The 14710-nt window shown below is 40.2% G+C and overlaps 1 protein-coding gene across 1 annotated transcript in view; it reads left to right on the forward strand.

Annotated features, from left to right (window-relative positions):
• Nucleotides 1-605: 605 nt before the first annotated feature.
• LOC126191241 (enhancer of mRNA-decapping protein 3) overlaps nucleotides 606-14710 on the forward strand; it is an 82757-nt gene continuing 68652 nt past the window's right edge. Inside the window, 2 exon segments of the mRNA XM_049932050.1 lie at nucleotides 606-744; nucleotides 11648-11830. Coding sequence (XP_049788007.1) covers nucleotides 11667-11830 — 164 coding nt within the window. The 5' untranslated portion in view covers nucleotides 606-744; nucleotides 11648-11666.

The raw sequence follows: 14710 nt of genomic DNA on the forward strand, positions 1-14710 counted from the left end.
TCCTATTTACAGTAGCTCCCATCAACCACCGCGCCGAGTGTCAACTTTGCGCGAACAATACACGGCCATGGGCAGGTTTCCATATTTCGTTTTGTCGTGGTTTTCGCGGATAATATCAGTTGTTCGTTATGTGCTATTAAAAGCCAAATTTAACAACACGAGAAGAAAATCTATATAACATGAATGGGAACGTATGGAGGGAGACATCACTAGTGTGCAAAAATTTGCATTGGGCTAGTAACTGATGTTAACTTCAAACAAACCAAATATTCACGGGATGTGATAGCAACTCATAACACTGTGTTCTTTTAGTAATTCTGGTCGCAATTTGATATGACAAATGAAAAAAGTGATGCTTCCACGTTCCAGAATATAAAATGGAGATCCATCCCACTCACTTTCTTTGCATAATTTGTGAAATTCCCTTTCTATACAAGGTAATGACATATTTTCTGGTCCACGCAATTTCATTTTCGCACAAATATGGATTCTAGAATACACGTATATAAGCTACCGCATTGTGTATGTGCACTTCGCGCATAAAAACAGTTGAAAATCATCATACGAAGATCGCAATTCCCGCTAAAAGAATACTTGAGGACAGCAATGGCAGTTGAGATCAAATGGCTTGAAGTGTCGTAACGTGACGGACACTCAGGCAGTGTGAATACACCTTGACGTGATGGTAACATGAGATGACGGTTTCTCGACGGACAGCGTGAATTGGCCTCTAAACTCTCGGTGGTAAGTTAACATAGAGTCCATGGGCAAATAATTTCCATAGTTTAATAAATAAATAAAGAGAACTGCATCTGCAGATGCCACTAACTGCGGCGACACTATCGTTGCATGTGTGTCAATAGGTCGAACTATCGAAGGAGGTTAGAACCAATAGGCAAAGTATCTTTACAAACAAGAATTAAATGCATGTTGTTTGACAACTTCAGATACTGCAGGTGAAGAAGAAATAAATTGCGGACAGGCTGCACGCGAGTACTGTCATTTTGGTTGTAAATCATTTTCGCGTTTGAAAGCGTTCTATGCAATCCGTGTAGTTACGTATGATGTGGAAAGTATATCTTAACAATAAGCGAAGTGCCTGAAATCGTAACTGAGTAAACGATTTGAGAATGTCGATCAAATTGTTATTTTGCATGCGTCGAACCTCACCATAAACTATTTGTAACTCGAGGAGAAAACGTTGAGCTCGTAACATCATTAAACGTAAAGGTAACTCACCATTGAGTATGTTCATGTTAATGAAGTTTTGAATGGTCATGTAGGAAAAACAAAACGGAGTGCAAATTCCTTGTTTAGAATTGTACACAGAAACTAATAGACATTTCAGTAGCGCAAGGCCCATTGAATTTATGTAAAATAATGGTAAAGATTAATATAACTAGTCTTCGTACAAAACAATAATAACGGTGCTTCCTATTACACATAAAGTTCCGTTAATCCTATAACCGAGCAGAGTCATCTGTGTGGTACGAGTAAGGTCAATACAGTAACAGAAATTTCTTACTGTAATGTAGGCAAAACTGAGCCTTTTGTTTAACGTATCCATTAAGTGGTACCACCAGAATTTATCCTTTCTGATGCCTTGGGACTTCACACATGAAGCTTTATCCAATGTGTGGACCATGATCTCTCCTTCAGTACCTGTGGTCATTTGTACTCCAGTTACAAGCAATCAACTCTGTTTTTTGATAAGTTCCTGGTGGATCATGAATGTCAATAATAAAAGTAGGCTAAGCTTAAATCTTACAGAGTACCAATATTTCCCCAATCTGAATTCAGATCAGTTCCCATGATACCATTCATTAATGTAGTAGTTGGTTTTCTGTTACAGTCATTATGACTACCCTCATAGTGTTGTGATTGATGTTGATTCTTTGCCTAGTTGTTCTTTGGCTTCTCGAAAACCTTTATTAAACAAATTTTCTTCAGAACTCTCGGTCATAGATTGTAAGCAATGGCTCTATCCAGCCAAGGAAAATGCTATTAATAATACCATTCAATTCTATTTTCCCCGTTAGAAATTTCTTTCTAACAGAATCAAAGACTTTGGCAATTACAGTAAATAAAATCAGAATATTTTTTCTTGCTTTGTTTCACCATGATGGAACAAGATTTTTGTACTTGAAAATATCGGACCTATAAGAGTGACTATTATTGTGATCCAGCAGATGAGTTGTGAAAACTGATCTCTGCTGTTCGTGTATATGATGTCAAAGTGATTGATCTTTTCTGGACATGTCTCAATGCTGGATCATTTGCCTTGCTAAGCTTATTTGAATAACGCATAATATTGTTCCAAAATGTCTTGGCATTGTCCTTGGAGTTTTGAAATGTTTGTGGGTAGTATATGTATGGGTTTTGCTTTGTTGATAGCCCAGTGACTTTTGCAATACTGCTTGAAGCGGCCCTTCATCTTTATTAGAAGTAATCCTTTATAGTAAGGGAAGTTCTCTTCTCCCTGGTACTAGATACTTCTAACTCAGAAGTTACCTCCACTATCTCTTGGCTTCCACTGTAATTGTCACTAACTGTAAAGCAAAGCTGGATTTATGGTGTTGCAATACTGTTTTTAAAAAAGAGTTCAGATGTCCAAGGTAAACTACTATTCATTTTTCATCTAATAAATTTTCACTGAGTGTGAGTGACAGTCAGCATTTCTGAAAACAGTGGAAGTACTTTATGATATTTCTCTGGTCTCTTGTCAGAAGACTGGTCCAATGCAGGTCTCCATGTTAGTCATTCTTTTGAAAGTTCTTTTCATCTTGAAGTACCAATTTCAATCTACTTGACCTTGATTACTGCTGACAAGCCTTGGACACCTTTCATAACTTAACCCTCTTCCCCCGCACTTCCTTCCATTGCCAAACTAACTATTACATCTGCTTTAGTATGTGTCCTTTCAATTGAGCATATACTGTATTTTAAACAGGTTGTACGTTAAATTCATTTTTTTTCCCAATCCGTTTGAGTACTTCTTGATCAATTATCTGCACTAGCTATCTAAGCCTAATCGTCTATCCTTCTGTATTGCCTCATTTCAAAGTCTTCTGTTGTGATTGCCAATACTTTTTTATCATCCACATTTGGCTTCATAGAAGGCCACACTCCATATATCTTCAGCAAATACTTCCAAACATGTTAATTTATATTCAGTATTGAAAAACGTGTAAATTTATATTCAGTATTGAAAAATCTTTCAAGAAAGCTTCACTTGCTATTGCAAGTGGTCATATGATATGCTACTGATAAGTTCATAGTATTGTCATTGCCCACTACAACCAGTAAAACTCTGTACTGTAGTGCTGTGCTTGAATACTTGTAACATTTCTGACAATGAAAACGTATCTTTTGTGATTCCCTATTACTTTGCAGCCTAATACTTTGAGTGTTCATGCTTAATAGCTTGTTATTTAGGGCATTAATACTTGTACTGTGACACTGCTTACAGGACTGCTTATAGATGCACAGTTAAGTATAACCAGCATTCATTGTGACAACTGTGTTGCAGCTTAACTCTTAAACTAACCAGATAACCCAGAATGAGATTTTCACTCTGCAGCAGAGCACACTCTGATATGAAACTTCCCGGCAGATTAAAACTGTGTGCTGGACCGAGACTCAAACTCAGGACCTTTGCTTTTTGCAGGCAAGTGCTCTACCATCTGAGCTACCCAACCATGACTCACAACCTGTCCTCACAGGACTGGGTGAATTGAAGCTGTGAGGGTAGGTCGTGAGCCGTGCTTGGGTAGCTCAGGTGGTAGAGCACTTGTCCGCGAAAGGCAAAGGTCCAGAGTTCGCGTCGTGGTCCGGCACACAGTTCTAATCTGCCAGGAAGTTTCTAATCCGATGATGGTTAACTTTGTAGAATGTATAGAAAATGAGGGCAAACGGAAAAGTAATGCCTCTCAATTTTTTATGTGAAAATTCTTAAAGCTTTTTAAATAAAATAAATGTTATTAACATTCTACGTATTTAGTTGTCATGTCTACATATTTGCAACCTTCTGCTGCTAGGGACTGCATATTGTAGCATGGAACATGGCGGTGTAATATTACTATATTGATGCCTGAGAAACAATGTGCTGTTATTGAATTTCAAATTAGAAGAGTTCATCCATTCACAGAGCACCCTGTCCTTTATCATGACAATGTGATACCAACAAAGAGCACTGTGACATCTGCAACAATCAAAAGCCTTGGGTTCACTATCATTGATCATCCTCCATACAGTCCCGACTTGGCCCCATCTGATTTCCTCCTGTTTCCAAAACAAATTTCCTTCTGTTTCCAAAACTTAAAAAAAAACTTAGAGGACTTCATTTTGATGATAATGAAGTGGTGCAAGCAAAGGTGAGATTGTGGCTCCAATCAAAGAACTCAAATATTCTACAGTGATGGTATTAACAAACTGGTATTTCGTTGGGAGAAATTTGTTTGGCATCAGGTTGACCATGTTGAGAAATAAATGTGTAGACATGGAGAATAAAGATGTAATATGTTAATAAAATTTGTTTTATATAAAAAGCTTTAAGGGCTTTCACGTAAATTTGTAGGTATTATTTTTCAGTGTGCTCTTGTAGTAAGCTCATAATTTTGTTATGCACATTAGGGGAAATTCATTTTCATATTACGATCAATACTTTGCTTTTATTATGGCTACACTAACAAATACTTGAATCAACACTTTAGAATGATTTGATATGTTTTAAGAGCTGTATTAAATTGGATACAAATCGCCATTCTTTAGCGCTGAGAGGTGTTGGAAGCGATAAGGCACAAATCCATAAGGAACTAGGTTGAAACACCTCTGGCCATTCAGGTTGCTTTGGGCTATGTAAATTTTTAAGGTCAGTGCAAGGAAACACACTACCAGATGTCCCTTCACCCTTTCGATTCCCTCTCCCAAGCTTGTTTATTCAGAACTTGTGCTTAGTCTCTTGTGATCTATTTTGTATAGGAACATTAAATCCTGCCTATCTTCCTCCCTTCCTCTTGTGAAGTTTCTTGTTCTGGCATTAATTGTTCTACGAATGTGTGTGGAAAGAAAAACATAATTGGTGATTCTGCTACTTGAAAGTAAATTGATGAACAGAAAAAATGTTTCACTCTAATCCTGTAAGAACTGGGGTGCTTTTGCACAGCATTGTGTGTGCTTGGTCTGTTTTGGTATCAGGGGCATTTGCAGCAAGTTGGCTGTCGTGATGGGTCTGGTCCATAAAGGGAGCCATCCTCTCACTCCCAAACGTTGACAACATCTAATTTGTGAAAAGTATTCTGTATTGCAAAGATCTGAATAATCTGTCTGTAATGTCCATTCACCTTTCTGTATGGATTTCCCAATGATGACAAGGAAGGTTGTGGATTGATCCTACCAGAGTATTGAGTCAGGCAGTGCTTGTCTTGGTGGCAGTTGTGGGGTCACTTGTTTCCCCTAGGACTGATAATGACAGCTCTTCATACTTCCACATTACTATCAGACTTCAGTACAGTGTTTGATATTGTTCTGCACTGCCACCTAAGGGACCAGCTGTGTGACTAAATTGAACACAACACGTCATCCTCTATGGAAAGAAATCTTCAGGTGTAAAAGTAACATGGGTGTATGTCAAAGGAGACTTATTGAACTGTTTAATTTCACAATATGTGTAAATAACACAGTGGATTGTATTGGGAATTCAATGAGGCTTTTTGCAGATGATGTATGCAGAGAAGTCAAGCATACAAAATTGTAGCAAAATGCAGGAAGGCTTACAGTGGATCATTGCATAGTGCAGGGATTGGCAACTGACCCTCAACATTGACAATGTAACATATTTTGCATAAATAGGCAGAAAGAAGTATTACTGTGTGATTAAACAATTGCAGAACAATCACTGGAAGCTGCCATGCCCAGAAAATATCTAGGAGTATTTTTACTGTGCAGTTTAAAGTGAAAATAAAATCATGAAACATAGTCCATCAACAAAGGGGGTAGCTTACAAAACACTTGTTTGAACAATACTTGAATATTGCTCGTTAGTGTGGGATGTGTACCAGACAGCATTGAGAAGAAATAGAGAAGAGGAATGCGTTTCATTACAGGTTCATTTAGTGAGCAGGAAATCATCAGAGATGCTCAGTCAACTCCAGTGGCATGCACTACAAGAGAGGTGTTGTACATCATGGTATGGTCTACTGTTAAAATTCTTAGTGTGTTCATTCCTAGAAGAGTCAACTAATATAGTGCTTCCTGCTGTGTATATCTGCCAAAAAAGACCATGAAGGTAAAGTTAGAGAGATTCCAGTTCACACTGAAGCTCGCCAGTAATTGCTCTCCTGCGAATCATTCACGACTAGAACAGTAAAAGCAAAATTGACAGTGACACAAAGTCCCTTCACCACACATAGTAAGGTAGCTTGCAAAGTGTACATGTAGATGTATATCTAAATGTTCTCAAGGAAGCTACTAATACATTACCATAGGATGCTGTCATAGTAACACTGTTTGAGCAGAAAGTCTTGTTATCACTGTTCATAAAAGGAATATAGTATGTTGATGTTCAGCATTGCCACTGTTAATCATGCCATTGAGTGCCATAGGATAACCCCCACCACATTGTCACCGCAACCATCTGTACTCCCTTTCATTATACTTAGAAGCAGAAACAATGTGATAAATTACTTGTGCTTTTAATAAGGAAAATTTGATGATAATGATATTTGATATAAGCTGAACATAAAGATTTTCAGGATTTAGTGTTTACCTTAAGGTTATTTGAGTAAACATAATTAGCTCTACAGCTAGTACTATAACCACTAAATCGTGGTATAGTGGTTAAGTATGCAATTGCTTCATTCATGCACACTGAGGTGACAAAAGTTATGGGATACCAATATGCATAGATGCAGATGACGGGGGTATCGGCTACACAAAATATAAAAGGGCAGTGCAGTTTTGGAGTTGTCGTTCATACTCAGGAGATCCATGTGAAAAGGTTTTCGACTTGATTATAGCTGCAAGACAGGAGTTAATGGACTTTCATGCAGAATGGTGGTTGGGGATAGGGGAAAGGTAAATTCCATTCAGAAATCATTAGAGAATTCAATATTCTGAGATGCACAGCATCAAGAGTGCGCCGAGAACACCAAACTCCAGGCATTACCTCTTACCACGGCCAATGCATTGGCCTTTTGCTTTACGATCCAGAGCAGCGGCGTGTGTGTGAAGTTGTGAGTGTTAACAGACAATCAACACTGTGTGAAATAACTGCAAAAATTAACGTGGAATGTACGACAGAACATATCTGTTAAGATAATGCAGCAAAATTTGGTGTTAATAGTCAGATGAGTCCAGATTTCAGCTAGTAAGAGTTGATGGTAGGGTTCGAGTGTGGTGCAGACACCACAATGCCATGAACTCAAGTTGACAACAAAGCACTGTGCAAGCTGATGGTGTGGGCTGTGTTCACACGGAGCACCGACTTTGAAATGCCTATGTGTGGCTACTTGGAGACCATCTGCAGCCATTCAATGATGGAATTTTCATGGATGATAATGCACCATGTCACTGGGCCACTATTGTTCGTGACTGGTTTGAAGAACATTCTAGACAATTTGAGCGAATGATTTGGGCAACCAGATCGCCTGATATGAATCCCATCTAACATTTGTGGAACATAGTCGAGAGGTCAGTTCATGCACAAAGTCTTGCACTGGCTATATTTTGTAATTATGGACAGCTAAGGAGGCAGTGTAGCTCAGTATTTCTGTAGGGATCTTCCAATGGCCTGTTGAGTCCATGCCATATCGAGCTGCTGCACTGCACTGGGAAAATGGAGGTCCAGTGTGATACTAGTAGGTATCCCATGACTTTTACAGAACTTGGCAGTGTTGTGTAGCGGGGAAATACAGAAGCATCCGATTCCACTTGTCTGCTTTGACCCTTGATGTCACAGATATGGCGGAAACGACCAAACACCATGACTCAAATATGGCGCCTATGACGTCATTATGTAAATATGACAACAAACACGAAAATACACTGAAAAACCAACACACACACATTCCACAAGAAACCTAATGACACACCGAGCGAGGTGGCGCAGTGGTTAGCACACTGGACTCGCATTCGGGAGGACGACGGTTCAATCCCGGGTCCGGCCATCCTGATTAGGTTTTCCGTGATTTCCCTAAATCGCTCCAGGCAAATGCCGGGATGGTTCCTTTGAAAGGGCACGGCCGATTTCCTTCCCCGTCCTTCCCTAATCCGATGAGACCGATGACCTCGCTGTCTGGTCTCTCCCCCACAACAAACCCCCGCCCCCCCAAACCTAATGACACTAACGTGACAAGCATGGGAAATGGTGGGTTTTTCGGTTGGCACAAAGTAAATAGAAACAAATTTAAACACACACCACCATACCAAACCACACAAAACGACAAAAAAACTCGACAACACAAAACTTCCCAAATTCCACTAAACACAATATCCTCTGGAATCAGACACTTCCCTTGACCTATATAACTCAACAGCAGCTCCTGATCCCACAAATTGTAATCGAACACTTCCCTTGACCTATATAACTCAACAGCAGCTCCCGATCCCACAAATTGGAATCAAACACTTCCCTTGACCTATATAGCTAAACAGCAACTCCCGATACCGGAACACCTACAGCTGCAACCACACATTGTAATGGAACACTTCCCTTGACCCCCAACACACAACAAATACACTTAAAATAAGGGAAATAAAAATTTACCACAACAAATTTCCAGCGCCGCAACCTAGGTCGGCCACCACAATCTCACACACACACACACACACACACACACACACACACACACACACACACACACACAAAACCAACGAAAACAAATACACAAATGCAAAATAAAAAAAATCTCAATCGCACACTACAACTCCACAAAAACTGCAACAAAATAGATCCTATGCAACTAAATCACAAACCAACACACTCCCCCTCCCCCCCCCCCTTTCACAAACATTACCAACAACTAACTCCCCCCTCCCCCTCCTGAGCTGCGCTGCAGCCAGCCAGCCAGCCAGTCAGCCAAACCACCCTAACTAACCACCTTCGGCCTGTACATCTTACTAATAGCCCTTTAAGAAAACCCGGGGGGGGGGGCGCACGCACACACACACACACACACACACACACACACACACACACACACACACACACACACTTGCCCTCAGGGACGCTCTTCCACCAACAGTACTCATCTAAATGAGACTGAAGGTTAGAAGAGCGCCTCATCTCCCTCCCGAGAACTGACTTAAGGTCCCCCCACATTCCCTCTATAGTATTCGTACAAGCCCCCGTCTCATAATTTTTAAACTCTAAACTATGGTTAACAACTAAATGATTGTACCCTCTCTCACCCAACCACCTATAAGAAAAAAAAGCATCGGAAACTAGAGTGGAACCCGGTTCTATAAACTCCTCAATTAACCCCACTAATTCCGCCTTAGACCGCCCATACACAACCCTAAAAACACATTCCGAACACCAATCCCCTGGCACAACAGCTCCCCACACACAGGGACCAACCACAGACTTACCCCTCCCATACTTCCTTTTCCCAAACTGCGACTTGTCCACCTTCACCACAACCCCAGGCCCACCCATCTTATCCCTGACCTTAATAAACTCAGAACATACTTAACGGCAAAACAGAAACCAGTCAAGCACACTCATCTCATTCGCACCAGTCTCATGTGCGCAAAAACTTTGAGAGGATCTATCACAAAAGTAATATGCCAACAACACAATCTCGTGCATGTCCAACCTAGACTTTTCGAACCAGGAACCGCAGCATATGGAGCGCCATAGGTTATCCCTATGGCACCGCCACACATGACTGTCCCTGGTCCTAGATGCCGGAACTTTTGCCAATGTCATTTCATTCTGACAGACAGCACACTTAACCACCTCCGCAGTCAACCCGAAAAGCTGTAGAAATTTGATCAGTTCCAACTGAGTCGTGCCCATCATAGCATGGAGTTGCACACTATTTATTTTATCGGTCATATCCATACCTAACAAGAGCAACAACAAATTAATTTATTCATATTAACACACAATCTACAGTGAACAGCACTACAATAACTTTCACGCAAAAACACTTAATCATTAACTCACTGAAACCAATTCCACTCCAAAAACACAGCCACAACGAGAACCAGCCACTGAACCCAATACCCCACACAACACGAAACCCTTAAACACACCACCAGAGGCCACCACGAATCGCAACACGATGACACCTACATACACGCCACACTCACAAACCAAACTCTATTCCGTCATGACATCACGCACCACAACAGCCTCACGTCACAGGTCAAAGCCAACGGGTGGGATCGGACGCTTTGGTCGACCCTGTAGTGGTGGAGAGGATTGTACTTTATTGAGAATAGGTGTTTCTTCTGTGCTGTTCTCATAGTAGAGTAAAAGTTGAAGATAAATGAGAGGGAGTGCAATGATTGAGAAGACAATAGAGGAGAAAAGGGTATGCTAGTCTTTACACTTATGGTTACGTGCCCGTGATATTTGTTCATAGGCAGGAGTCATATCGGAAAAGTGTACATCACATATGTATCACACACAACCATTTGTTGCCAGTCCAGCCAGTGTGAGCTCTCGTACAATAGTCTTTGTAAAATAGGATCACGGTAATAGAGTATGGACAGTATTAGCGACTAAAAGTTTGTTTTTAAGTTCAAAGGATGCACATTTTTATATTTCTGTAGGAATTAAGTGACACTGACAACTTCTTACAGTTAGAATTTGTGTGTTCAGTGCAGTCCAGTCCAAGTTATGGTGCTCCTTTTCTTTGCAGAAGAAGTAGTTATTTCTGTGCTGTTCAGTACCAAGGGTTCATGAGATTCTTTGAACTGAACTGTCTTAACTCTATTATACTGTAGCTTTTATTGGGCATTTGTCGCAATGAGTCAATCCATGACAGACATATGCTGCCACCTTGCAGCAATTTCGGATGTTGGTGTCAGTGGTTGTGTGTTATTGACAGTGCAGAGGATGGAGGCACTGTGACAAACACAAACAGTTTGCAATGAATGGGTCTTTAGTTAAATTTCTTGTCGACTCTGCATTCAGATTTGATGGTGTGAGAACTAACTGGTTCATAAAGTTGCAGTAACTGGTTCATAAAGTTGCAGTGATTCAAGCCAGAATAACGCCATGTGGAACATTCTGTTTTGTGTTTCAGTAAATTTGAAATTAGAGCTAAACAATGATCATAAATTTACTCCAAATTTTGATAGTGGTTGTACTGTCTTACACAGCAGGACAGCTTGCTACTAACCTGGAATAATAGGTGTGGAAATGCAGAAGAGCCTAGTTTAAGAACTCATTAAGGTAATGAATTTCCTGATCCTTAAAGTCTATCATTCAGTTGCCTGTGAGTAAGTGGTTGCTGGTTTTTTTCTTTTTCGCTTTATTCCATAAAACTTTTGGTTTGGGACTCTTTGGAGATTCACCCTTAAGTTTATTTTTTCAGAGGAGAAATTTTCCTATTTAAGTTTGTTATTAGTCATTACTGTATAGGAACAAGCACTTAATATTTAATGTTCTGTCATTTTTAATTTATGTATTTTGTAGAAACAAATATTACGTAAACATGGCAGAGAAGTGGATTGGTTATACTGTATCTATTGACTGTGGTGACACTCTGGGAAAATACCAGGGGCAGATATGTCATGTAGACGGGAAGGACCAAACTTTAACACTAAGGAAAGCATTTCGCAACGGTGTTCCGGATCCTTCCACAGAAGTGACATTGAGGTAAGCAGCTACACAATAACTCAGTATCACAGTAGCAATTAAATTATCACCAGTGAATATTCACTGTGTGATTTTGTATAAATATTCCATCAGTAGACTAGTTTGTTATTGCTTTACTTTTGAAGTTGCAGTAGAAAATTTGACTGACATATTTTAGTTGTGTATTTATTGTCATTTTGACTTTATGCTTTTGAAATGGAAAAAATGTATTCCGGGATAATTCATTGTAAAATGCCAATAGTGCAGCCACAGAATAGTTACAAATACACTTCGCAACCAAAAAGCACTATCTGCCAATGCTGAATATGTTCAGTGTGACATCAGTAAAATGATGTAAAGGTGCAGTTGAAATGTATCAGTGTTTCCTGTTGGAATGAGACGACAGGGAATATTGAGTTTGAATATAGGATGATTGTAGGGGTCCCATGCCACGCACACACGACATCCTTGGCAGTCTACTGTCGATTGTAACTGCCCTATGTTTGTGGTCCATTGCTGGGAGATGAGAGAAAACACTGGGCCACAAGGGGTCATGCAAGCTGCTGGGGGGGGGGGGGGGAGACGGGGGGGGGGGGGGGGGGGGGAAGGGAAGGGATGTGCCCAGCTAGTGATGGCAAGTGACTCGCTGGCAGCAATGGGCAGTTGGAGGTCTGGGTTTATCGAGGAAGTGTGAGCAGTCTGATGGGCCAAACATAGTTGATAGGTGGTGGGCTGGTCTGTGCAGTGTTATTGGCACTATGACGGTTGGTGTTGTAACTGTCAGTTAGCCGCGCAGTTTGAGGCACCACGGCACAGGTTACGTGACCCTTTCTGCCGGAGGTTTGAGTCCTCCTGCAGGCATGGTTGTGTGTGTTGTTCTTAGCATAAGTTAGTTTAAGTAGCGTGTAGGCCTAGGGACCGATGACCTCCGCAGTTTGGTTCCTTGGGAATTCACAAACATTTGAACATTCAAGGAAGTGAGCCTGCTCGGGGAGCTGTTTAGTGCCATATTGTGGATTATATGGTGAAGCAGTAATTTTGTTTTCAACCTATGTGTGAGCCTTTGCATACTGGTTCCTTTTGGGCCTACTTGATGTTTGTCACTCCTCTGGTCCACTATTGTGAGCCGAAGGCACATGTTTGTGTTGTGATTCTAGGATATATCTGGCCAATTTTCTGAACACATTTTCTCAGTTTATGATAAATAATTATTAGATTTTGATTTGTTGTCTATTCGTTATGTTACTGAGCAATATGGCTGTCTTGTTTGTGTGTGCAAGACATGCTTTATGTGCTTTCTGTGAAATCATTCTGTAGTTACCTGCCTGGCTTACTGCTTATGCAGTGCTTGCCTGCTTTCTTTGATGTGTCGTGCATGTTACTAAAATAGTGTTTAACATTCTTCGTGCTGAGATTAACTGTTAAGTGCCTGCCTGGAATATTATCTAGTGTAGTGTAGTGTAGTGTAGTGTAGTGTTTACTCAACACTCGCCAGACTTTTAATTCATTTATGGTTTTGGCATTTCACTAGAATTGTGTTAAGGGCATGGTGCTTGTCAAACTTGTCTTATGCAGTGGTGTTTATATTTAGTAAGGACAGTGTTCAATCATACGTACATGTGCGTCAAAGGACAGATTAGCCGTTATTTAGTGCCTTGTTTATCAGAGGCCTCATTGTATGCTTTGATTGGTATGGTGGCATTTACCAAATGATCTTTTAAAATCCTCTAATGTCTGTGGAAAAGGTATCTAGCTTATAAGACAGCTGGCAAACTGATTATAGCAAGTCTGCATTAGTTGTCATTTGCTGTTTTCTGAACTAGCTGCCTGTGTAATAATTGTCTTGTCATTTGTTTATTAACAGTTTCTGTCCACCAGGCTTAGTTGATTTTGTCTGTATATTTGATCAGCTACTGCCTCTGTTTGCTTTCTTGTAATCTCTAAAATCAAGCATTTGTCTTGCTTTGGTGTTTCAATGCCACCAATTTCTTCCAAATCCTGTTTAAGTCAATCTAAGCGACACGTGATGTTTTGGTTGGCCATTGTGCTGTAAAGTTCTCTGTGTGTGCTACTAATTTCCATAAACCCTGAAGCACCTCCACCAGTTGTAAAGTTGTTGCATGGCCACTGGCCATTAATTCTGTTACCCTCTTTTTGTTGGAAATGCTATAAAGGTTCCTTGCAGAGTAATTCAGTCCCCTTAAGTTTGGCCAATGTTACTGGTAAACTGGTCTTTGTGGGTGAGGAACCATATTCCTTAATGAAAATTGCAGGTAAAATTCTGTGGCCTGATGCATGAACCTGAGAACCCACACAATGTTACTTTTGAGATTTGTAATAAAATGCAAACTGGTGATATTTTACAGGTTGTGATTGGATTATATTTTATTTATGTTTGCCTTTTCAAAGCTAACAATATAAACTAATTATCCACAAATTTTTGGCAATATAACATAATGTTTTCTCTATGAAAAAAATAAAAATGAAAATATGCACCAAACAAAATTTAAGCCTTTCACTACATGGACCTGATAAACCACAATAAGTTTTTTTCTTACTCATCATCATCATCATCATCATCATCATCATCCCCTGAATTTTCCGACACATTCAGTGTGTGTGTGTGTGTGTGTGTGTGTGTGTGTGTGTGTGTGTGTGTGTGTGTGTTGCTGTTCCCCATCTTCTGTTTGTAGATCTGTCACCTTCTACCCCGTGGTTTGCATGATGTAGGCACTTTCCTCCTCAGTCCAGCATAAAATTCTCAATGTTCTTCATGTATAAACTGGCACAGTTTCCTCAAGCCCTTCAGTTTATCTTCATTGATTGGAAGACAGTATTGGTGGACAGGTGTTAGGCATGTTGTGGGTATCTTGCCTGTCCTTGCAATGTTTACTGCTTTGT

The sequence above is a fragment of the Schistocerca cancellata genome, chromosome 6 (assembly GCF_023864275.1).
Source record: "Schistocerca cancellata isolate TAMUIC-IGC-003103 chromosome 6, iqSchCanc2.1, whole genome shotgun sequence".
In the NCBI taxonomy this organism is placed as follows: Eukaryota; Metazoa; Arthropoda; class Insecta; order Orthoptera; family Acrididae; genus Schistocerca; species Schistocerca cancellata.